We start from the raw sequence: 23,269 nt of genomic DNA on the forward strand, positions 1-23,269 counted from the left end.
TTTCTCCTAATTAAAATAAGAGTTAATAATCTATCCAAGTGAAGAGTAATATAAACTTTGGGAGACTTTAGATCATATGATTAAGCTGTAAGAGATCGAATCGAGACTAGAACTAAAGAATTTTATTTTTTGGTTAAGAATTAAACAAAAGAAATTGGAGGTTGACAAATGCAAGAAAAATAATATATTTTGAGTGGTTAGAATAGTTGATCGAAGAAAGCGAAATAAATGGGCGGCGGTACTCTCGTTGACGGTGTCCGTCGCTGGTTTCAACGCCGCAGCAACACTTCTGCATCATCGTCATCTTCTACTTCTCCATCTAATAACAATAACAATAATAATAATAATAATTTAATTAATAATAGTGGCGAGGCTGATATATCGGACAGTGAAAGGCAAAGCAAAGAAGTAGAGGAGAATAAGGTAACAACGGTTATTCCAGACATTGATTTATCTGCCTTAAACTCTATCAGAGTTCCTAAGAGACATACCATTTTTCCTATTGGCTCTATGGATCCTCACAAGAAGGTAATCTTTTTTTATTATTTCTCCCCATCATCTCTACTTTTTTATATCTTTATCTTATGATTTACAGTTGAAATGTTGTCATATAGTTTGAGAAAATTCTATGTAATGTACATGTATGTATGTCTTTAATTTTGAAGAATTGACTGTAAAATTTGATCTTCGAAGTTTTTTTTTTATGAGAAATGTGATTATAATATGTGGCTTTTAGCATTTCCTAAGATGCTCTGCTCTTTGTTTGAAGCAAAGGGTATACTCTAATGTTGATTTTTTGCTATGCTCACTGCTTGCTTCCCTCATCCATGACTGTTCATCATCGACGTTCTTGGTTGTTTTCCCCACTCGTATTTGTTTTATATACTTGTTTTTAGTTAAATTTTGTAGATTTTTTTTATCACTGCCGTATGTTTCAAAACGATCATAGATCTAAGTGTATTTGTTCTTCTATGGTGTTGATCGTAAAGAAAGCTTATTTTTCTTTTAAAGAAAGTATTAGTAATTCTTATCGTATGTAGTCCCGGGTGTTTATAAATTTTGAGTTGTGATGGATTATTGTTTTTATCTTTTTGAGGAGTATGTATTCATGGATTGCACTGTTTCATCTTTCGGATTCAGTTGATATTTTAGTTTTGATTTTAAATAATATCTATTTGGATCGTTATGTGTTGTATCATGTGCGTGGTGAATGAACTGCTTTTTTTTTCGGAATTAAGTTGATACTTGAGATGTTTTCCCCTGGGTTTCAAGGGGATACTGAAAACCTGTCCCTTTGTTATCCTCATATTGGGAAATTTGAAAGATCTGTCTGTGCTATGAATCCAGTTTTCGTTAGCACTAACAGAGCCTTAATGGATGATTTTTATTTTTACTTCTCTTCCAAAAATCTTTCCTTGCTGAATGTTTACTGATTGTGCAATTGGGTGAAAAATTTGGTGTCTTATTCCTTACGTGTTCTCTTTCCCCTGCATTACATATTTTTCTGCATAAGTTTGGTAGTGTAAAGTTAATTTTAAGAGACTACTGGCATTTACTCAGGGCACAGCTGAAGCAGACTTTTTCACCGAGTACGGAGAGGGAAGTCGATACCAAGTACAGGAAGTTGTTGGGAAAGGAAGTTATGGTGTTGTTGGCTCTGCAATTGATACTCACACGGGAGAAAGAGTTGCAATCAAGAAGATTAATGATGTTTTTGAACATGTTTCTGATGCCACTCGTATTTTGAGAGAAATTAAGCTCCTTCGGTTGCTACGTCATCCTGATATTGTAGAAATAAAGCATATCATGCTTCCTCCCTCACGTAGAGAATTCAGAGATATATATGTTGTTTTTGAGTTGATGGAATCTGATCTTCACCAAGTAATTAAAGCAAATGATGATCTTACTCCTGAGCATTATCAGTTTTTTTTGTACCAGCTTCTTCGTGGTCTAAAATATATACATACAGGTTGGGGTCCTTTTGTTTCCTCTTGGTACCCTTTTGCTTTTACGCCTCCAAAGATGGTCGATTCATTTTTCTTGATTCCTTGCAGCCAATGTTTTTCATCGAGATTTAAAGCCAAAAAATATTCTTGCCAATGCTGATTGCAAACTGAAGATTTGTGATTTTGGTCTTGCTCGAGTATCATTCAATGATGCCCCGTCAGCTATTTTTTGGACTGTATGTTGTCCTAACATGTTTTTTAATTGTGTTCTTTTATTGTCTTTTTTTTTATTGAAAAAAACTTAAAATCAATTAAGGAGCCTCATAAGCATAAGATACTAACTACCTTCTTTCTTTGGCCCTTTCCTTTTCCCAATTTCATGCAGGACTATGTGGCAACTAGGTGGTACCGCGCTCCTGAACTCTGTGGTTCTTTTTTCTCCAAAGTAAAGCTGCTATTTTATATTTAGCATTATAACCTTCTTACTCTCTTTTTAATTCTATTGCAATATTGCATGTATTTACTCTGATTGGGTGGGTCCTTATATCAGGGATCTCTTTGCTTTTGGTCATTTCTTCCCTTTTATTTATTAGTCTTAATTCGTTTCTCGTTGTTTAATTGAAAATTATCAAGGTAGCTCATGTGTGTTTGTTTGGTTAGAGAGAGAAAGAAGTCTGCTTATTGTTACATCTTCTTATACTTCTCCAATTTGCATAATTATAATCGTTTAAGAGGCATTTAGAAATTAGAAATATCATACTGTTATATTTATGTTATTGGATGTATCATAAGGCTTAAGAAATTGCTTCGTGTTTGATGAGCCATTGTACTCAAGCAATTTTGTTTTTTTAAGCTTGGTTATAAGAAGTCTAAGGTGTTTCAAACTCTACGACATCCATGCTGTTCCGTTCTTATCGAATTGCTTTCTTATTTATGTAAGACTTGCATTCAAATTTTGCTAGAAAAATGTGTAAATTCTGCAATATTTTCATTTTTTGCAGTATACTCCTGCTATTGATATATGGAGCATAGGATGTATATTTGCTGAAATGCTTACAGGAAAACCATTGTTTCCCGGGAAGAATGTGGTGCATCAATTGGATATCATGACTGATTTGCTTGGAACTCCTCCTCCTGAATCCACTGCAAGGGTTGGTAGTTCCTTCCTGCTAATTTCACTCTTTCATCAGCCAGTGTTTTTCTAGAATTCTTTTAGGGCCGTTAAATTTTAGTAAAAAATAACGTATCTTTTCCATTTGTTTCGTTAGTAATTGGAAAATCAGAGAATTTGATCCTTGAATAATTATGTTTGATTAATTCGAGGCTGACAAAATGTCGCTGGAATGCTTTAAGAGAAATATATACTCATGTATTGTTCAGGGGATATGTTTTGGTTCAAATCCCTTTTGTTGCCCCTATGTGATGTCACTAGTTGCTGGTTAGACAAGGGGGAGAGCGACCTCTTGTTGCATAACCTAGTTTATTTTCCTTCTCCATCAACCATGAAGATAAAATGGTGGGGGAAGTGGAGGTATTGGGATAATGCTTATGGATCTAGGGAAACTTCTGCATGGTTATAGTGCATGGTGGTGTGTAATCGTGGCTGTGTTATGCCTGTTGCAGTAGGGTGCTATTTGTGGTAGGGATTGTGGTTCTAATTGCAGTCTAAAGGAGGGGGTGCTGATAGTGGTGGTGATAGCATGTGTATCACATGATTATAAATTGTGCTAAAAGCATGTAAACTTTTTTAAAGAACAATTATTGACTATAAATTTTAGTTTTCCACTCCAAACAAATGTTCGTGTTATGGAACTGCATAAATTTTCCAGTTTTCATTTTTAAAAGGAAATATTGTTATCGCAATTGTATAGCCTTAAATTTTCTTTAGTCTTGAGTGTGTTGCGGTACTCTTTCCCATTTGTAGTCACGGGAGCATTGCTAACTGTTTTATGTTCTGCTTGTAACTTTTTTTTTTTGTGGTTTTTTGTTTATTGTTCCTCCTTTTTGTCATTCGCAGATTCGGAATGAAAAGGCAAGGAGGTACCTTAGTAGCATGCGTAAAAAACAACCAGTTCCGTTCTCACAAAAGTTCCCTAAAACAGATCCATTGGCTCTTAGACTACTTGAGCGCTTGCTTGCATTTGATCCTAAAGATCGTCCAACAGCTGAAGAAGTAAGCAAGATCCTTCAAAAATTGTGTTCTTATGATAATATATATCAGCAGAAATTCAGTAGCCCGGGAATCCTGATTCTTCCAAACATCATATGTCAATCCTTGCAGGCCCTAGCTGATTCTTACTTTCAGGGTTTGGCGAATGTTGACCGTGAGCCATCCACTAACCCTATTTCTAAACTGGAGTTTGAGTTTGAGAGAAGAAAATTGGCAAAAGATGACGTGCGGGAATTGATCTACAGAGAGGTATGGCTGTAGCACTTGATATGTGCTTTTATTGATATAATATTACTTTCGCACATCTTTTTGACCTCAATGGAATTTAATATAAGCAGATATTGGAGTACCATCCTCAGATGCTACAGGAGTACCTCCGTGGTGGGGAACAGACAAGCTTTATGTACCCAAGGTAGAGATTTGTCTATAATCGTGGAATGATATTAGATACTAACCTCAAAATTCAAATTAATTTTGAGTATTATCTGAATTTTAATTTTTTATATATTTAAATTTAAACCACCAGCGAAAAGAATTCTTCAATCTTTGGCAACCATTATCGAAAAGTCCAGAGTTCAATCTTTGGGAACCTCCATTTGGTTAATTAAAATATTTGAGCATAATGTGAGGTGTGCCTGTATGTTCGTTTGTTCATGCTTTAAGCTCAATGGGCATTTTGCATGCAGGGTGTGTTAAGATAATAAAACTATTGTTGGAGCCTCAGCCAACATATTTTGCTTTTGGGTGAATTGATTATTTGACAGTGTGAAATATACATTTTTTGTTTTTTTTCCTCTCCAAATTTTCTTTAGCTCTAGTTTTTACTTTTAGAAATGCTTGCAAGAGGAATGCTGTCCATCTGTCTGTCTGTCCCTTTCTCTTTTTATAATATATGCTGGGTTTAGCTTTTTGTTTTCACAGAGGAAGCTAACTGAAATAATATCTTTCTTTCTATTGCCAAATTTTGAATAGTTTTTGGTTTTTCAATCTTCAATATTAACAAAAGTATCTTTGGAAGGGAAATCCCGTCCTACCCTACTTTATAGGCCACATCCATACACCAATAGAGGATAAAAAGTTATTACAAATATTTGTTGGCATCTTTTATGTCCTTATGTGTAGATGGAGCGACGGACTAGATCATAGATGCTATACAGAAATGAGGCAATCATAGAATGAACTGGTAACATATATAGTTAATATAGTTGGTTATAGCCCATATTGATCATACGTAATTGAGGAGAAATTATTAGACACTTTCATCTTTAAATGTACATTCTGCATCTGCCACTGATTTCTGCAACAACATAAATAGAACAAAGAACTTGACAATTGGTTTTAATCTTACCAACTACTCCCTCCATTCCTAAATACAGGTGGTTTTAGAGTAACATACATAAATTAAGGAGATGATGAATACATAATAAAATTCTACACTGCCCTTGTTATTTGTTGCTCATTCAATTGATTATTTTTGTACATTCCAAAAAGAATTTAATTTTTTGGAAAGGAGAGAAAGAATAATGAGAAATATGGAAAGTTAAGAGAATATTGAAGCCTTGAAGGTATTCATTAAGTAATTTTTTCATAAATTAAGTGCTAGATTTAATCGAGGTTATTTTAGGTAAAAAAAATCATAATACATTAAATCACTAAAAATGTGTCATATAATATGCAATATATTAGAAACTCTAAAACAACATATAGTTAGGAATGGAGGGAGTAAGTGAGTAACTAACAATTGATTATAGTTATCAGCAAACCAAATCTTCTTCTATGTTGTGATGCAGTAATATTTTTGTTCCTATGTTATGTCAACTACAGTGGCGTCGATCGATTTAAGAGACAATTTGCACATCTTGAAGAGCTTAATGGAAAAGGTGAAAGAAGCACTCCTCTTCAAAGGCAGCACGCTTCCTTGCCTAGGTATGTTTTCCTCTGTAACACGGGGGGAAGTCGATACGAAAATTATTTTGAATCATGGATGACATTAAGGTTCTGTTCAGGGAACGTGTTCCTGCTCCCAAGGTGACTGCTGAGGAGAATAATGATTTTGAGCAGCGAACTGGATCTGTTGCAATAACTCTTCAAAGTCCTCAACAAACTAATGGTTCTGATACAGTGGCAGAGAATGGCCCTTCTAAACCTAACCCCAATAGAAGCCTGTTGAAGAGTGCAAGCATTAGCGCATCCAAATGTATCGGTGTGCAACCAAAAACAAATTTAGAGGTAATATACATCCATCTTATTTTCACAATTCTTATAGCTGCTAATTTCTGCCATTGGAACACCAATGGATTGCAGTTACATAATTTTCCTTTTTTCTTAAGAATTTGACGACTATAACCCTAATGTTGTATTAGGAAAATGAGATGACACGTCTCTGATTTGCATGCTAATCTCCCTCCGTCCACAAAAGACCTGCTTATTTGACTTGTACAGTTGGACACATATTAAGAAATTTAATTTATTTAATCAAAATTATACTAATTACCTATAGCACTCTTATTAAATAATTAATGCAATCGTCTTCCCAATGCATGTTTATTAAATAGTAATTCAAAATGATTCATAAAATACTCGTATAAATTTATTTTTAATATTGAAATTGTCAAAAATTATTAATTATTATTGTTATCAAACTCATAATTAATTTAATTTTGTAGACTAAAACTAACTCAATTGAGGTATTTTAGATATTTATCCTAATTTCAAACAATAGAAACAAACCTGTAATTTGAGACGCCTAAAATAGAAATCAGCCTATCTATTGTGGACGGAGGGCGTATTAGGTAAAATATCGGATTGTTGGATTGTATGAAAGTCCTGGTAGAGCATTTATTATTATGTATATATACCTCTATTTATTGCTTTGTGATAGCGAGCAAAAAAACGTAGTTATGCTAAACATCCAACCTTCATAAATTTTAATAAAAATTTGCTTTCATAAGCAAATTTAGCAACTATTCTGCAAACTGCAGACCCCAGGTGATTCAATTTTGGTACAAACCAAACTGACTGAATGTACACCCCTAGCTGTAAGAGCTTGTTGAATAAATGGAACTAAAATGTTAATATTATTCTTGCGGCGTTGTTTTACATTCTAGTTTTTTGTTTGCAGGAAGAGACGATTACTGAGTATGATGATGAGTCTGTGGATGAATTGTCGGAGAAAGTTGCAAATGTCCATACTGGATAGCTGATATTCGCGAGATTCAAATGGCATATTCTGTTAATTTATTCTTATTATTCATTCTACCATCTCAGGTAGAAGCTAAATCAAGAAGAAGAAGAGATTCTCTCTTGTTAATGCAACTCCAACTCTATTCTTTTGATACCTTTGGAGTCATTATGTTGCTTAATCATCCCTAGTTTTTGATCTTATTGTTTTTTCTATCATGTTATTGTAAATTAGTGAATGTGGAGGAATATCATATAATTATTGTAGTAAGCTTTAATAGGAGATCAAGACTTGTCTTATCTGGGTTTCTACAAATTATGCATTTTTCTTGTTAATTTGTTTTGGGGGAAGTTGCATATTCCGATTTGGAACAAGAATGACATTTCAGTTCTAATTTTTTGGTTTGGTATCTAAATATAAAAATTTAGTAATGACATAGGTTGCCATTAGGAATCGTTTTTAAGAAACAGATTGAATCCCAATACTTTAAAAAATTGGTATTTGGATTTTTGTTTTCTTTTTTATTATCCCTTATGAATATTAAAACTAAACTAACATTAATTTTTTATTTTTTAATGATATAAAATTAGATTAAATGTAATTAACGGGTTGGGACTTGGAATTAGGATGAGGACTTTGATCGGGATCGGGATTCAGGGTTGAGACTCTAATCAAGACTTGGGGTCGAAACTCGATTTGAAACTTTGGGTCGGAGTTAGAAATCGGGTCAAGTCAGGTTGATAATTGATTTGAGACTCGAGAATATAACTTCATACTCAGGATCGAGATTGGGAGTTGGGTTAGGTTTGTGACTCAATATTAGGACTTGGATCGATTTGGGGTTGAGACTTGGTTCGCTTCGGTTTGAGTTGAGACTCGATTTGATCTGGGTCATTTTTGGATGGGTCGGGATGCAGTTCGGTTTGGAGTCGGGACTTAGTTCGGTTTGGGTCAAGTGGGTTCGAATTTAAACTTAAATTGGAGTTATGGTCGGGGTTTGGAGAATTGGATCCATAGTTGAAACTCTAGTAAAAGTTAGTAATTTTTTAGTAATTAAATTCTATTTTTATATATAATAAACCATTTCTAAGACACCTCTTTTTTGGATAACAGAAAAGAAATAAAGGATTGAAGTGTCCAATGATAATTTTTAAAGACATTCGTCTAGACGATGAGCTAGTGATATGTTTGACAGTATCCAAGAGGACGAAATTGACATGTATAGGGGTGAGCATGGTTCGGTTCGGTTCGGTTTACTAAACTCCAAAACCAAACCATATTTTAAGGGAAAATATAAAAACCAAACCACGCCAAATATTTACGTAAAATTTCGGTTCGGTTAACCAAACGTTAGCATCGGTTTCGGTTCGGTTTGGTTCGGTTTGATTAATATAGATTTAGATAAATATTATATATAATTCTACGTAAAAATTAAAATTATACGTAATAATTTTTACTTATATGTGTGTATTAGTTTATATATTTTATTGTCATATATGTATCTATATACACATATTATATTTATACATAAATATTTCAATAAATAAATTTTATATTTATTTATCCATATATAAATATTAATAAAAATAATACTATTGTAAACTTCGGTTTTTCGGTCGGTTCGGTTAACCACTAGTTGAAACCAAACCAAAACCAAAAACCATACTTTTTTATAATTTGAAACCAAACCAATCCATTTTAACCAAACCAAAATTAATTTCGGGTTGGTTTGGATCGGATTAATGGTTTGGTTCGGTTTTTACTCACCCCTAGACATGTAGCCAAATTTGAAGGATTGAATCGCAGTTTGTCGCAAATAACTTATATAAATTCAAAAGAATTGTGGATAGAGATCTGAGAAATCAGACTAATCCCAATACATCCGATTTAGATTTTATACGAGTAAAACTAATAAAATAAAATTTATTTGTTATTTGTTATAAATTCAGGATTAGATGTCTGTTTATAACAATGATATTTGATGGTGAGGCAATCCAGATCTTTCCTTTGCAATGTATGTTTTCTTTTTATTTATGTGAAACGAAGCCTAACCATGCTTAATTAACTGGAACGCCGCATTAACGCGACAGAGATTGGTGACCGAGCATACTAATCTAAACCTCACTTTTTACGCACATTTTGCGTAAAATAGTCTAACCATGTTTACATAACCGGAATGAGAATCATATGTCAATTTTACTATTGCTTGTTTATATATTTTCTAATTCATTTCTAATCAATTACCATTTTATCATTATTTTTCAGGTTTATTTGATTAGAGATTCTGATCAATATTGTATATATAACATAATTTCTATTATTTGAGATATTTTAAAAAAATAATAAATTTAATAAAAGTAAATCTACGTGAGTTAAACCATATTCCAGAATTAGAATATTATAATTTCAATGCATAATTTTATGTATCTATAAGCGAGTGATGTATTTTATATCGGTTAAAAAATAGCTTTGGAAAAGGCAGAAAGCAATTCATATCTAATCCAAATTATAAATTGCTATAAGTTTGAGCAAACTTAATCTGGTTTAAAGGCCGCTCTACATAACATTAACATCGAAGGGTTGCTCCACGTCATTGTCATATTTTTTTTATCATATGTAATAATTTTGTAGTTGATTTTTTATCGTTAATATTTTATTATTTTTATCTATATAAATTAATTAATTTTAGAGATATTAATTTATTTAAAATATTGAATATATTATTGAAGTATCATTATTATATTAGTATATATTTTTTTAAAATTGAATTTAATATTAATAATAAACTGAAAGACTGCATTCAATTATATTTTTAATAATTAATTTTTTTAATGACATCACCATATAACACACACACAAAATAAAATAATTTAAAATTCAGAAAATAAATATTCTCCGAAACGGAAAAACCCAATCAATAGAAAAGCCATTACACTGAAGTGGTAAAGCATACACCACACCAAATGTTCCCTACCACTTTACTTTCTCTCTTCCTCTTGCCCTTTCTCACTTCGGGTCTATCGAACCCGGACCCGGAAACCATCGAAGCCTTCCTCCCGAAGGCATCACCGGCAGCAACAATTCCGGCATTCCCAGAACAATCCGACGTCGCAGGCTGTCCATTAAACATTCCCGATGAGCTTTTCCACAGCGTAAAATGGGCATGTGGAAATGGCAGAAGCGGGCAGCTAGAGAAAAGCAGATGCTGCCCGGTTCTCGCAGCTTGGCTATATGCTGCCTACTCCGCCACCGCTCTCGGGCGAGTACGAGCATCCCCGACGGCGTTGTCGGGTCAGTCTTATGAGCTACCAGTGCTGCCGGATGACTCGGAGACTTGTGTGGATGATTTGGGTAAGGCGTTGAGAGAGAGAGGGATAGAGTTGGGTCGAGCAAATGAAAGCTGTGATACTGTGTATTGTTATTGCGGAATTAGATTGCACCCATTGAGTTGTGCTCAAGCTTTTTATACTGATTCCAACGGAAAACTCGTCGGAGATAAAAGAATTCGGAAGTTGGAAAAAGATTGTTTGAGTCCTGCTCTACCCGCCTGCTCCAACTGCTTAAAAACCCTTCATTCGGTACTATTTCTTACTTATCTTCACATTTATTACAACCACTTAGTTGCATTCAGCGGCGTATTCAGAATTTTTTTATAAGATGGACAAGACTATATTTAAATTTTTAATTTCGGATTCATATTTTAAAAGAATTTAATATTTAATTGCCCACCATACGCTCTTCTTAGGTTTGTGCATGTCTGTCTGCAATACAACTATGATTCTAGTTCGATGAAAATGCTAAATTGTATTTTGTGTGATGATATTGTAATAATTGGATGGCAGCTTAACAAAAACTCAAGCAAATCAGACGAGAGGACCACAAAAATGCATAATAAAGATTGCCAGCTGATGGGTCTAACATGGCTTTTAGCAAAGAACACAACAGCTTATATTCACACAGTTTCCGCAGTATTAGGAGCTATCATGACGAACGGGGACGCCTCCTCTTGCGGTCTTGGTAGGGATGGATTGCCGCTGGCCGTTGATTCGTCTCAAATTCCAAATCATTCTTCGTCAATTGCCCACCAACTGCCTTTCATTTTAATTTTTTTGTTAAATGTCGTTCTCATTACAAGCTTTTAGACGTTGCTTGTTGTAGACTTGTAGTATGTTCTGTTCTGTGTTATGGCAAGAACAAGTTCAGTTGTGTTCTACTGTATGATAATGTATGGATTTGGGAGAATCACAAACACAGTAACTGTACTATTAAATCAGAAGTGGAGTTGGGTCCACCAGCATGTGATCAAAGGAGTGTTGGTCTTGTCTCGGAGAGACAATCTGTGGCTGTTTTTGTTTGGGTAAGGATTTTATTTCATTCACGGGATCCTTCATGCTAATCTACGCTCCTCTTTTGTTGTCCATTCCAATGTGTCAAAATTGATGCAAAGGGATACAAACGTAGCGTAAAATAAAGGGATATTTAAAATAAAAGTTAAAGTTTCACTTTTATAGTGATTTAATCCAACATTTAAAATGTTACGAAACAAATATCAGACTTTTTTATTTTTGCAATTTGTAGCCTCAACTGTTATCCGGCAACATTGTACATACGTGGCAAACATAGTAGATACATGTATTAGCTTATTAAATCAAACGATTCAAAAAAAATTCACATAAAATTATATTCTTTTGTGTTTTTGCATTTTTTAGCCTAAAAAAGAGACAAAACTGACTGGGGTTACAAGTTGCAAAAATAAGAAATGTTAGAATTTGTTTCGTAACGTTTTAAATATTGGAATTAAATTGCTATAAAATTGAAAAAAAAAAATTGCCAATGCCCTTAAAATAAACGCAGTATATTGTGGAAGGCTAATAATATATTTATCTTTAAATTATTGAAGATAAAGAGTGAAAATTAAAATAAAAAAAGGTCAACAAAAGGATTTTTTGATGAGTCACATAAATTGAATTATTTGGTGAGACATCAACGGTATAAGAGGCATGTAAGGGTATTTTTATTTGAAGAAAGGGTCGACGCGATTTAATTTTAATGTTCAAAACGTTATAAAACAAATTCCAACTTTTTTAGTTTTTGCATTTTTAGCCTCATTTTAATTTACAGGAAGAATTTGAAGCCAAAATTGGAGGGAAGACGAATTTAACGAGAAAAAAAATAGGTTTGATATGTTTGATTTTAAGTGTTTAGGTTAAATGAAGAAGAACAGTACCGTTCTGTTCAAAATCAAGTGGTTTGTTTTGATCAAAACGACACCGTTTCTTTAATTAATTTTTCTAAAAAAGAGTTGTGTTTAGAAGTCTTGTGGCCTTGTCCCTGACTTAACAATCTGGCATTTCATGTACGCAAAAATGGTAAGAAATCAAAATTGGGACTAAAAGATGCAAAAAAGAAGAAGAAGAAGGGATATTACGTATTTACCTCAAAAATTAAAAATAATTGTTTTTTTTATCTCAAAACAGAAAAATTGTAGAAAATACTCCAATTGTTTTTGAGATTTATGTTTTTTACTTTAAGTTTTAAAATAATTATGATTTTACTCTGTTATCATGTAGTTATCATTCACATTATCATCTCGTTATCATAATTTTTCTGTAATTTTTTTTCATGCAGGTATGATATTATCATACCATTATCATAATCTTATCATTTATTATCATGAAACCTTATCACTCTATTATCGTCATATTATCATCTCATTATCATAATTTTTCTGTAATTTTTTTTCATGTAGGTACCATATTATCATACTGTTATCACAAGCTTATCATTTTATTATTATAAAAACCTTATCATACTATTATCATACTATAATCATTATCGTTCATTGTATTATCATTAACTTTATCATAATCATATAATGTTATGATAACGATATGATAATACAGTAATATTCATATGATAATCAGACACCGTTTTTTATAAAAAAATTGGTTTTCTCAGCAATGTTATGATACTTACATGATAATGCAGTGATGATACTCATATGATAAACCGAAGCTGTTTTTTTTTTTTTGCAAAAAATTGATTTTTGTGTATAAAATTGTTTATAATGCAGATTTTTAGATCTAAAATGAGAAAATTTAAGAGTAATTTATTTAGAGCTAAAAATTAAAACAAATCATATTAATCACCACGAGTTTAGGAAAAATCGTTAAAATCAAATATGAAAAAAGGCGGAGTGATGAAGGAACAACGACAGAGCAATGAAGGAATGACGAAGAAGAAAAGAAAAAAAAATGGAAAAGAAAAGAAGCAAAAAAAATTGACGAAGAAAAAAAGAAATATAGAAGAAGGAGAAGAGAGATGAGAGAGAAAGAAAGAGAGGAAAATATGAAAAATAACAATTGCTACATGATTAGAGTAAAAAAAATATACTAAGAATAAAAAATTAATAAAGAGTATGTATATTTATAATATAAACATGTTTTAGGGTAAATTAATAAAAATATTAAAATGGTGAAGTATTTTCTCTAATTTTTTCTTATTGAGGCAAGATCTCAATGAGATATTTATCCTAATTTTTTCAAAAACAAAAGGTTAGGATTTATTTTTTTAACGTCGTGGACATTATGATTAAATTGCTACTAACATGAAATTTTGGAATTTGTTTCGTCAATACTCCTTTATAATAGAATAAATTACTCTAAAACCCCTCAAATTTGTCATAATTTATAGTTTAGTACCTCACGTTTAAAAATTAAATGATTTGGTACCTCACTTCCAATTCCATCAATAATTTGGGGCTTTTGTTAGTACCGTTAATATTTTAATATTCACTTAAATGATCTGATACCTCATTTTCAATTATGTAAACGATTTGATACCTCACTTTCAATTATATTAACGATTTGATATCTTATTTTCAAATGATTTAATACCTCACATTTAATTTCGTTAACGATTTTGTACTTATATTTAACAGAAGGTTGTAACTGTTTTCAAAATTAAAATTGAAATACCAAGTCGTTTGCTTTTCACACAAAAGGTACCAAAATATAAATTATGACAAATATGGAGGGCCTTAGAGTAATTTACTATTTATAATATCATTCGGTCTTGAATTAATTCTGTAACAAGAAAACCAGGCACTAACGTGAAATCTTGCAATGGCGGCAGCGACGGCTACAATCGGAAACGGAGAAATCCTTATGCTGGAGGCAGCACCGGATGTTTTGAAACCATGGTCGAACGCTTCAAATGCGGAAATGGTAGACGCCTTACCTTACATAGACGACGATTACGCAAACCCTAACGTAAAAGCAGAGGTAGATCGTCTTATTGAAGAAGAGATGCGCAGAAGCCATAAAAAACCCTCTGATTTCTTGAAAGACTTGCCTCCTTTACCTAATTTTACTTTCCAGGTACAAAACAAATACAGTAACAAAACTTTCCATTTTTCTTTTAGGGTTTAAGATTCATTATGAATATTCGATGTGAAATGGCAGGATTATCCTATGCTTGGTAAAGAATACGAGCGAGTGAGAGCTGGAAAGCCGCCCACAATGCTTGATTTTTCAAGATATTCTCATTTGGATTTGCCGCCGGCTAATAAAATCAACGACGAAACTGCTTGGAAACAAGCTCTGCAAAGAGGACAACGTCTGTTGCAACATCAAGTTATCAGGTCATTTTTTTTAATTTTAATTTTCTCCATTTCCTTTCGCTTGCCGTCGTTTTGGAATATAGCGAATGAATAACTGTATAGGTTGGAGCTTTGATACGTAACTTGATTAGAAAATTGTTGTTTAGAGTAGGTTTTCATGGACGGGTAGTGATTTACCAATTTAAGGGAAGTTCACTCCGTGTGAGGTATGGTCCAAAAGAATGGTCCACATGAACATGGTCTTGTTTATGAATTAGTTAAAGCATTTACTAGATGTCGAATTTTAGTTTTTCAAGCTTCATTTTGTTGTTTCATAGATTCTAGAAGCTTGCTCAGAATCTGTTTAGCATCAGGGACATAGAAATATACATCAATATAGATTCTCCTAACTTTGGAACTTTTTCCTTGACATTTTGATTCTTCATTATTTTGGATTTTTGAATGCTCATGTCGATGTGATGCTTATTTTCCTTCATGTTATGAACTTCTGATTTTCATTATCATTGAAACAGGTGTTTGATGGATTATGTTTGCTTAGTGCTTCTTGAACACTGCTTCGTACTCTCTCTACATTCTGTTCTAAACTTCTAATGGCCGTATCTCGGAATCTAGCTCCGAGTTTCCCTGTCTTATTTATTTTAGGCTTGTAACCTGATATTCTTATATCATTTTGAGCTCAGATGTCTAACCATCAGTTGTTACTCTGCAAGTAAAGCTGATTACCATGCCTATGTAATATATCACCTCTAATTAATTGAATGGGCCATTCGCAGGCTGGAAAATCTAGACTTGATGTCAAAGTATGCTCCGGATGTTTGGATACAGCACAACCGTAGATTAGACACTATGTTATCCAGGTATGTCTTAAAAAATGTTTTCATAGGGTATTCCCTTTGCATGAGTGTTCTTCTTTGTAAAAAGTGGGACCTGGTTATTTGTCTTTATTCCGTTTTCAATGGGTTACAGTCCTTCATTTTCTTCTAATAGGCTTCTATAAATTCTTTAACAAGTGATCAAAATGAGGATAATCAGGAGACAAATAATCTTTCTATCTTTAAGTTTCTATTGAAACTATTGAAAGTCCTTTTTGTCAGAATTTATTATTCAGGTCTGATAAAAATTGTTTTAATCTTGATGCATGGATTGATATTTATTTTTAGTCATGCTTAAAAGTTTATTTGGAGATTATTTTTTGTTATGGTGTGCTGCAACCATCTATCTTTAGGAAGTTGTTGAATGGTAGGATTACAGTGGTGCCTCAACTAACATAGTGCATTTTACCTTCTGCTGATTCTTTCACATAGAAAATGAGATGCATTTATGTATGTGGTTTTGTTTACTTAACATAACAAGGACTTCTAAGCAGAGGATTGACAAAAGGGAGTAACTTTATGTTTGAGAATTGCCTTATCAGAGAGTCAATGACATTTTCATTAGTCTTCACATATAATTATTTACTCTAAATATTATCGTGAATGGCAAACACTTAGAAAAGAATTCCCTTATGGTCTGCTTAATATGATTATGTCATTGATATAGCAAAAGGAATTAACTTATATTAGGAACATCACCAGCCTAGCCACCTAGTTCGATATAGACCTTGTCTGACCGTGATGGATTCTGTTTGTAAGGAAAGTAAGACCTAACTTTTTCAATTATCAGCTTACTCATTATCCTGCTTTTTTGGTTAAGTTTAATCATCTCTAGTTATTGGCATAGTTGTTAAAGGCGCGCATGAGGAGAGTGGTGCCTGAGACGCTAGCTTAAGAAGGCAACTTTTCAAAGGCACGCCAGAGGTGACATTTCTAGCCTTGGTGCCTCACCCGACGAAAGGGAGGGCTACTTCTCAAAGGCGTGCGCCTCTCCCGTGCCTTTGGCGTTTCAGGGCTTTTTTGATTTTGTTGTTATTTTTTCATCTAATGTTTACTCCATTTAAATTCTGATTCCACTCTTTTTAATATTCCGATTTCTTCTATTGTTCAATTTTTTGTTTCAATTTTTACTCCTTCTCTATTATATTGTCACTATTTTTTTAATCATTTTTTGTAGGATTTGTGATTTACCTTATTAGGTTTGTTTTTAATTTTATTGTATTTATTTTCAATTTTATTGGATTTACTTACTGTCAGCTTTTTAGCAATAAAATATATTGAGTCCGTCCCATTTTAGAAGTCCCACTTTCCATTCTGGGATGTCCCATTTCTACTTTTAGAGTAATTTTATATTAAATTTTTTACCTTTTTTCTATTCATATTGAAATAAATTCTATGGAGAACACTACTATTAATAGGGGTAAATTAGGGAATACATGCTTTCTATCTTTGTGTAGAGAATGAAGTTAAACTTCTAAAATGAAATGGAGGGAGTTATTTTTTATAAGAATACAACAATAAGCTTTTCTTAATTTATGTTGTTGTAAGTTAGACTTAAAATTTTAATTCTATATATTTTATGCTGATGAGTGGATTGCTTAACTAAGCACTTGTTTATTTTTTAGATGGAGTTTGTTGATCTTGATGATGATGATTGGTTTTTCCAAATTAAGATTTAGAAATATAATGATGGTACTATTTAGTTTGTAATTTAGGTGTTTGAATTTTTTAAACTACTTTAAGTTCATAGGGTTTGTGCATGTTTTGTAGTTTTACACTTAAAATGGATTTATATATGGCTTGTTATTTATTTTATGACTTATATAAATTCTATGGAGTGAAATTTTTTCTTCCGGCGCTTTTTTTCCGAAAGGCGCGCATCTCGCCTTGCGCCTCAAAGCGTCTTTCACCTTTATTAACTATCGGTGTTGGCATGGGTATAGTTGAAACAATATTGTTCACATCTTTAGACAAAAGAATAATCATAATGATAGCATTTTTCGTAATTATGTAGGTCATCAAAGGATGTCAATGTTTCTAACCACTTGCTTATCAGTGAGGCTTATGATAGTCCCTGATTCTAGGAACATAAATAACTGGCATGATTTAAATAATGAAAATAATAAAATAACTGAGATTTCTGCTTATATTCCTTTAGCTATCATCAAATTAAGTTTTAACTTATTGTTTATTCGCATTTATATTAAAACATTTATGTTCCCTTTTGTAGATTGCAAAAGTATGCTAAGGAGCAAAATGAACAAATAGAAACCGTGAATCGTGAAAGAAAATATCATCAGGTAATGTGCATATATTTGGTTTTATTTGTTGCGACTTATATGCTCCTTGGTTCATTTTTCTTTGACTCTCATATTTGTTAATTGGAAAAACCAGCAAAATACTGCATATGAGCTAAATGCTTTATCCATGCAATGGAAGGAGCTTTGCCTAAAAAATATAGAAATTCAAGCTGCTTGCAGTAAAATTGAATTGCAGATGGAGGAGTTGAAGAAAGAAGCTATCGAGAGGTTATCTACGTTTTTGTATTTGTGTATCTAACAAGAAATATGACGAGTGAGAAGCTAACTATTTTTTTTTCCTTTTTAGGGGATGGGATTTGGAAGCTAACATAGAGAATGGCTCTTTAATACGTCAAACGTGATAAGGTTTTTTACTTTTCTCCTTAGGCTCTGCATTTAATTGGGGATTGGATGTTTTGTGCTTTTCTTATTTCGAAAGTGTTAATTTTAAAATTTATATTTGAATTAATCAAGTACTAGTTGTGTTACGTTGACCAAATCATGGAAATTTTATTGAAGGAAGCAAACTTTCATGGTCGGACATCTATTTGAGAATAGTCAGGAATGAACATCATTATCTGGTGTCGAACGTTATTATTGTCTAGCGAATAACCTAGATAACTGCACCGGACATCAATTTAGAATACGAGTCCTTTAAAGTATGTTTAGTTCTTAAGTTTATTTTGCTCATCTTGTTTGCCGTGTATATTTTTGAATAATACTGTTTCATGAATCTTATTATTCACAAATAGAATGAGAAAATGAATGTTTAGTTCTTAAGTTTATTTTGCTCATCTTGTTTGCCGTGTATATTTTTGAACAATACTGTTTCATGAATCTTATTATTCACAAATAGAATGAGAAAATGAATGAAAAATTGAGATGGGATCTTGTAAAAATCTACATCAGATTCTACATCATATGGTTTTATACGGGAGACATTATGTGCTGTTCAAACATTGACCTTTTGTACTTCCTATTAGGGGTGTAACCGAGTCGAGCCGAGTCGAGTACTGAGAAGATTGAGATTGACTCGTTTAATTTCGAGTTAATTTATCGAGTATTTATCGAGTTTATCGAAAGCTCGCGAGTTTAACGAGTTTAATCGAGTCTTATTATTATTTAATAAATTTCAATAAAAATTTAATAAATTTCAATAAAAAATAAAAATTTAATAAAAATTTAAATACTATATTTCTTTTTATATATAAATAAATTTATATTACCTATTTTATGCATATTTCTTAACGAAAGATAAATGAATTAGATATTTAAGGTTTAAAATTAAAATAACATCATGTCAAATTAGCATAGAAATATATAAACGAGCTTACTCGCGAGCTTTCGAGTCGAGTATCACTGAGATTGAGATTGACTCGTTTATTAAACGAGCTTTGAAAATTCGAGTTCGAGTAAGCTTTATCAAGTCGGGTTTCGAGTAGCTCTCGAGCGAGCGAGATTGACTCAGTTACACCCCTACTTCCTATTATACAATATCACAGTTTGTCCTTGATATGAAAGTAGTTGTGCCAGCCAGGAAAAGAAATAAGCATAAATTTAGATGGAATTGTAGGAGTGTTATTTGGTGCATTTTCAATGGTTTATGAAAATACAATAGTAATTTGGATAATATGTTTCCATAAGCAGATTGGAAGAAGCAAACCTACTTCTTGGCAGATGTGCGGAAGAATTTATGATGTGATTAGATTTTGCCGTGTAATGCACTTTGCTTGAGATCAGGTTTACCTGAGAATTCTTTTGTATTTGATGAAAATTATTGCTGTATGATCCGTCGAAATCTCCTGGGAGATAAATATCTAGATTCTTGGTATTGTTCAGGGCTGTTTTTTTTTTTTTTGTAAAATTGTCTAATTCAGAGTTTACTTAGGAGTAGGGGTATGCATAAACTAAACCTAATCAACAAATTGAACAGAATCAAAATTATAAGAATGGTTCGGTTTGGATGATTTAAAGATTAAACTAATTGAGTAGATAACTAAAAGTTTTGTAAAAGAATTTATAGAAATATATGCTTGTATATTTCATTGTATGTATAATTCTATGTCAAAAAGAGAACAACTTTTTCACCTACATGGATTATTTGTATAAAAGCATATAATTTAAAGATTAAAATAATTGAGTAGATAACTAAAAGTTTTGTAAAAGAATTTATACAAATATATGCTTGTATATTTCATTGTATGTAATATGCATATCATAATTCTATATATCAAAAAAAGAGAACAATTAATTATCAAAAAAAAAAGAGAACAATTTTTTACACCGACATGGATTATGAATACTTTTGAATTGGCTTTATAATACAACATTTGCAATCTTTTAATTATAAGAGTACAACTCTTCTAATCAGAAGAATGCAAGTGTGCTAATTGAACAGAGCAACTTCTCAAAAGGGTTCCAAAATTTTTATATAGCAAAACCAATTCAAAATACAATACATCGTCTTCTGTTTCTTATTTTCCAAACCAAAAACTTATTGACTAATTCTTAAAAGTAAATGCCAATCTGGGTCTAGTTTGGATGGCTAAGGCATCTAAGTGTATCAAGAGGTTGTGAGTTCGAACCACGCCTCGGTAACTAACAAACTAACAATTGAGACTCGAAAGAGTCGATCACCATCTTTGACAAAAAAAAATTCTTAAAAGAAAATTACTCTAAGGCTCTCCACGTATGTCATAATTCACATTTTGGTACTTCTTGTTTGAAAATTAAACAATTTGATACTTTAGTTTTAATTTTACAAATATTTACAACCTTCTGTTAAATATATGTATCAAATCGCTAACGGAATTAAATATAAGGTACCAAATTGTTAACATAATTGAAAGTGAGTTACCAAATCGTTAACATAATTGAAAGTAAGGTACCAAATTGTTTGAAAGTAACTACCAAATTGTTAACGGAAAGCCTCTAACTATTGACAGAATTGAAAGTGAGGTATCAAATCGTTTGATTTTCAAACCAGAGATAGCAAAATATGAATTATGACAAATATGGGGGGCTTAAAATAATTTGGTAATTCTTAAGGATTGCAACTTGCAAATTTTGTTGGTTGTATCTTGAAAGTGTATTAACCTGTTCATTGAATTGTAGCGGGGGCAATTAATACGTAAAAGATAGTGTTTCCATAGGTCTCGAGGCAAGTTCCAGATTTTTATTCTAACAATTTTTAAGCGTTAACATTGGATATGAGAACCAAGACAAAACTGCTTTTTCTGTTATGAATCAATATTTTATCAAGCTGATGGAACAAACCTCACTCCTTGGAACAAAGTTTGCGAGATAAGTTTGCACTAAAAAGCAGAAGAACTCAAAGCACAGGCTGTTGATTGTCCCTCAAGACATGCTTTCTTAGGCCAGGAATATGAATATTTTTTATGTAATGATTCCAATCAATACTCTGAAAATCAAATCCAAACTCTTCCTTCTCCTCTTCACACATGCTTTCCATCAATTTCTGCAACTTGTTGCAATCAAACCTGCAAAGTAGTCTCTTTGGGTCACTGATTCTTTTTTACTCAAGGCAGGACTTCAAAATTTATTCAGAATCCTTACTTGTAGCGGAGAAAAATCGTGGTTACAAAAGACTTAAAAGATAACACACAGATAAAATAAAATTCTGTTAAGATTTACGATTAACGATAAACCATTAAAACAATAACATGAACGTGACATGACGGACAGATTCTACGCATTCTTATTTAAGCCGGTTTGATTAAACTCGAGAATAAAATCAGATATTTCCAGTTGTACATGTAGTTGTTTAGTACTTTTTTAAGAAAAATATTTTATAACCATCATTTTAACCTACCTTCTATAATCCTGCATTTCATTCGTCCAGTTCCATTCCAAAAATATATATGTCAAAAATTCAATTTTTAATCCATCAACTCTTTTAATACCATGTCATGCAGATTGAAAAGAAAGGTTATATAGCTTTTTTTTAATCATTTCAATTTGTTTTTCTATTTACCATCCATTTTTCTCATTTCATTCTCCTCTCTTCAGGGGCGGAGCTAGGGGATAAGATAGGTAGCCACTTTTTATACCGTAACTTTTTCAGCAAATTTTATTTGTTTTAATAGTCTCATCCCGTCATCTTCTCCGGTAACCAATTATTATTTTGCTTCTCTCTTTATGTTTTTTTTAATTTCTGATTCTGCTACTAATTACATGATAAATTATATTATAATAGTGAATTACGTGTTAAATTTATGATCTATGTAGAGCGAGAGAAAGCTTATGTGTACCTTGCTTCGTAGAAGCAGTACGGTTTATACGTAGTAGCCATATGTGTAGTATACTCCTTCAATTTCTGAATCAGTGTTTCAGCTTTTCGTGAATTTTTGAAGTACGTTGCCATAGGAGCGCGTTCTCGGCCTATATCTTTCTCCAAATGGATGGAAAATTCTTCCATATTTGAATACAACTTCAATGGTGTTTCGACATTGACTGGTGTACCTCTACCATAAGGATCAAAACGTGGTGATGATTTAAAGTGCTCATAAAATTGGCCGAACAGTTGCTCCAATGTCAATGGATTTACAATTGATGAAGCTACATGGTAGATGTTGACATTGGCTTCTTTTTTCTTGCCATGCTTTGCTATAGCTGCCAATATTGCATTAACCACCATGTCTGCTGGGACCTATAAAGAGTCACCATACAAAAGCAAACTAATAATCAACTTTTTTAAATGATTTTCGTGCAAACCGGCTCAAATTTATAAATAAATGACAATTTTAAGTAATGCAATCTTATATAACAAACATTAAAGTATGCCGTCTATTGGAATATACTTAAAATTCTTATTTGTATTAGAACTCTGTTTGTAAAGTATTTAGGTAAAAGATAAATGTATTTGAGTTATTTTTGATATGTATATGTGATGCATCACATAAATATCTATATGATCATAGATATATCTCGAAGGCATTGGGATACTATCGCTGACAAAATGGTGCACTGACGCGCCTTACACGCTTGGCGCACTAATGTGTCTAGCGATCTAATGCGCCTTACGCATGTGACACGTGTTGCTTTTTAGGTAGAAAGGTACAATATGTGAAAAAATAGTGGATAAAAAGAATCTACTCACCATTTTTTGGAAACATTTGGAGGGTTTAAAATTTATGTTTAATTTTAGTAGAGAAATTTA

At 32.3% G+C, this 23,269-nt stretch overlaps 4 protein-coding genes across 5 annotated transcripts; 3 read left to right on the plus strand and 1 right to left on the minus strand.

Annotated features, from left to right (window-relative positions):
• On the plus strand, positions 1-7,596 carry LOC126664315 (mitogen-activated protein kinase 9-like). Its single transcript, XM_050356657.2, has 11 exons — positions 1-528; positions 1,561-1,969; positions 2,055-2,182; positions 2,332-2,391; positions 2,948-3,097; positions 3,964-4,119; positions 4,228-4,365; positions 4,455-4,528; positions 5,941-6,042; positions 6,123-6,345; positions 7,238-7,596. The coding sequence occupies exons 1-11, from the start codon at positions 229-231 to the stop codon at positions 7,313-7,315; spliced, it is 1,818 nt and encodes a 605-aa protein (XP_050212614.1). The 5' UTR covers positions 1-228; the 3' UTR covers positions 7,316-7,596.
• Positions 7,597-10,213: 2,617 nt separating this feature from the next.
• On the plus strand, positions 10,214-11,693 carry LOC126665801 (uncharacterized GPI-anchored protein At4g28100). The gene is made up of 2 exons (XM_050358719.2): positions 10,214-10,875; positions 11,140-11,693. Exons 1-2 carry the CDS (start codon positions 10,261-10,263, stop codon positions 11,437-11,439), a joined length of 915 nt encoding a protein of 304 aa, XP_050214676.1. The 5' UTR covers positions 10,214-10,260; the 3' UTR covers positions 11,440-11,693.
• A 2,673-nt stretch (positions 11,694-14,366) lies between these two features.
• On the plus strand, positions 14,367-19,921 carry LOC126665733 (pre-mRNA-splicing factor SPF27 homolog). Of its 2 annotated transcripts, none has more exons than XM_050358623.2 (7): positions 14,367-14,676; positions 14,761-14,939; positions 15,692-15,775; positions 18,021-18,090; positions 18,185-18,318; positions 18,398-18,456; positions 18,610-18,875. In XM_050358623.2, exons 1-6 carry the CDS (start codon positions 14,422-14,424, stop codon positions 18,450-18,452), a joined length of 777 nt encoding a protein of 258 aa, XP_050214580.1. In that variant the 5' UTR covers positions 14,367-14,421; the 3' UTR covers positions 18,453-18,456; positions 18,610-18,875. The 2 variants fall into 2 exon arrangements, with proteins under 2 accessions (XP_050214580.1, XP_050214579.1); XM_050358622.2 differs by lacking the exon at positions 18,610-18,875 and adding an exon at positions 19,738-19,921 and having other exon boundaries at positions 14,368-14,676.
• A 1,379-nt stretch (positions 19,922-21,300) lies between these two features.
• LOC126665645 (fatty acyl-CoA reductase 2, chloroplastic-like) lies at positions 21,301-22,816 on the minus strand. The gene is made up of 2 exons (XM_050358494.2): positions 22,362-22,816; positions 21,301-21,590 (listed from the first exon to the last, which is right to left on the minus strand). The coding sequence occupies exons 1-2, from the start codon at positions 22,745-22,747 to the stop codon at positions 21,422-21,424; spliced, it is 555 nt and encodes a 184-aa protein (XP_050214451.1). The 5' UTR covers positions 22,748-22,816; the 3' UTR covers positions 21,301-21,421.
• Between the last annotated feature and the right edge of the window lie 453 nt (positions 22,817-23,269).

This window comes from Mercurialis annua, linkage group LG1-X, assembly GCF_937616625.2.
Source record: "Mercurialis annua linkage group LG1-X, ddMerAnnu1.2, whole genome shotgun sequence".
NCBI lineage: Eukaryota > Viridiplantae > Streptophyta > Magnoliopsida > Malpighiales > Euphorbiaceae > Mercurialis > Mercurialis annua.

What these genes read in the sequence shown, in the direction of transcription:
- LOC126664315 (XM_050356657.2), top strand. Translation starts at nt 229, where the DNA reads ATGGGCGGCGGTACTCTCGTTGACGGTGTCCGTCGCTGGTTTCAACGC. An exon ending in CGTCAGCTATTTTTTGGACT is followed by an intron (nt 2,183 to 2,331) that starts GTATGTTGTCCT and finishes AATTTCATGCAG; the next exon opens with GACTATGTGGCAACTAGGTG. An exon ending in CAGCACGCTTCCTTGCCTAG is followed by an intron (nt 6,043 to 6,122) that starts GTATGTTTTCCT and finishes GGTTCTGTTCAG; the next exon opens with GGAACGTGTTCCTGCTCCCA.
- LOC126665801 (XM_050358719.2), top strand. Translation starts at nt 10,261, where the DNA reads ATGTTCCCTACCACTTTACTTTCTCTCTTCCTCTTGCCCTTTCTCACT. An exon ending in GCTTAAAAACCCTTCATTCG is followed by an intron (nt 10,876 to 11,139) that starts GTACTATTTCTT and finishes ATTGGATGGCAG; the next exon opens with CTTAACAAAAACTCAAGCAA.
- LOC126665733 (XM_050358623.2), top strand. Translation starts at nt 14,422, where the DNA reads ATGGCGGCAGCGACGGCTACAATCGGAAACGGAGAAATCCTTATGCTG. An exon ending in TTGCAACATCAAGTTATCAG is followed by an intron (nt 14,940 to 15,691) that starts GTCATTTTTTTT and finishes GGCCATTCGCAG; the next exon opens with GCTGGAAAATCTAGACTTGA. An exon ending in TTAGACACTATGTTATCCAG is followed by an intron (nt 15,776 to 18,020) that starts GTATGTCTTAAA and finishes TCCCTTTTGTAG; the next exon opens with ATTGCAAAAGTATGCTAAGG.
- LOC126665645 (XM_050358494.2), bottom strand. Translation starts at nt 22,747, where the DNA reads ATGGTGGTTAATGCAATATTGGCAGCTATAGCAAAGCATGGCAAGAAA. An exon ending in TACTGCTTCTACGAAGCAAG is followed by an intron (nt 21,591 to 22,361) that starts GTACACATAAGC and finishes ACTACTTTGCAG; the next exon opens with GTTTGATTGCAACAAGTTGC.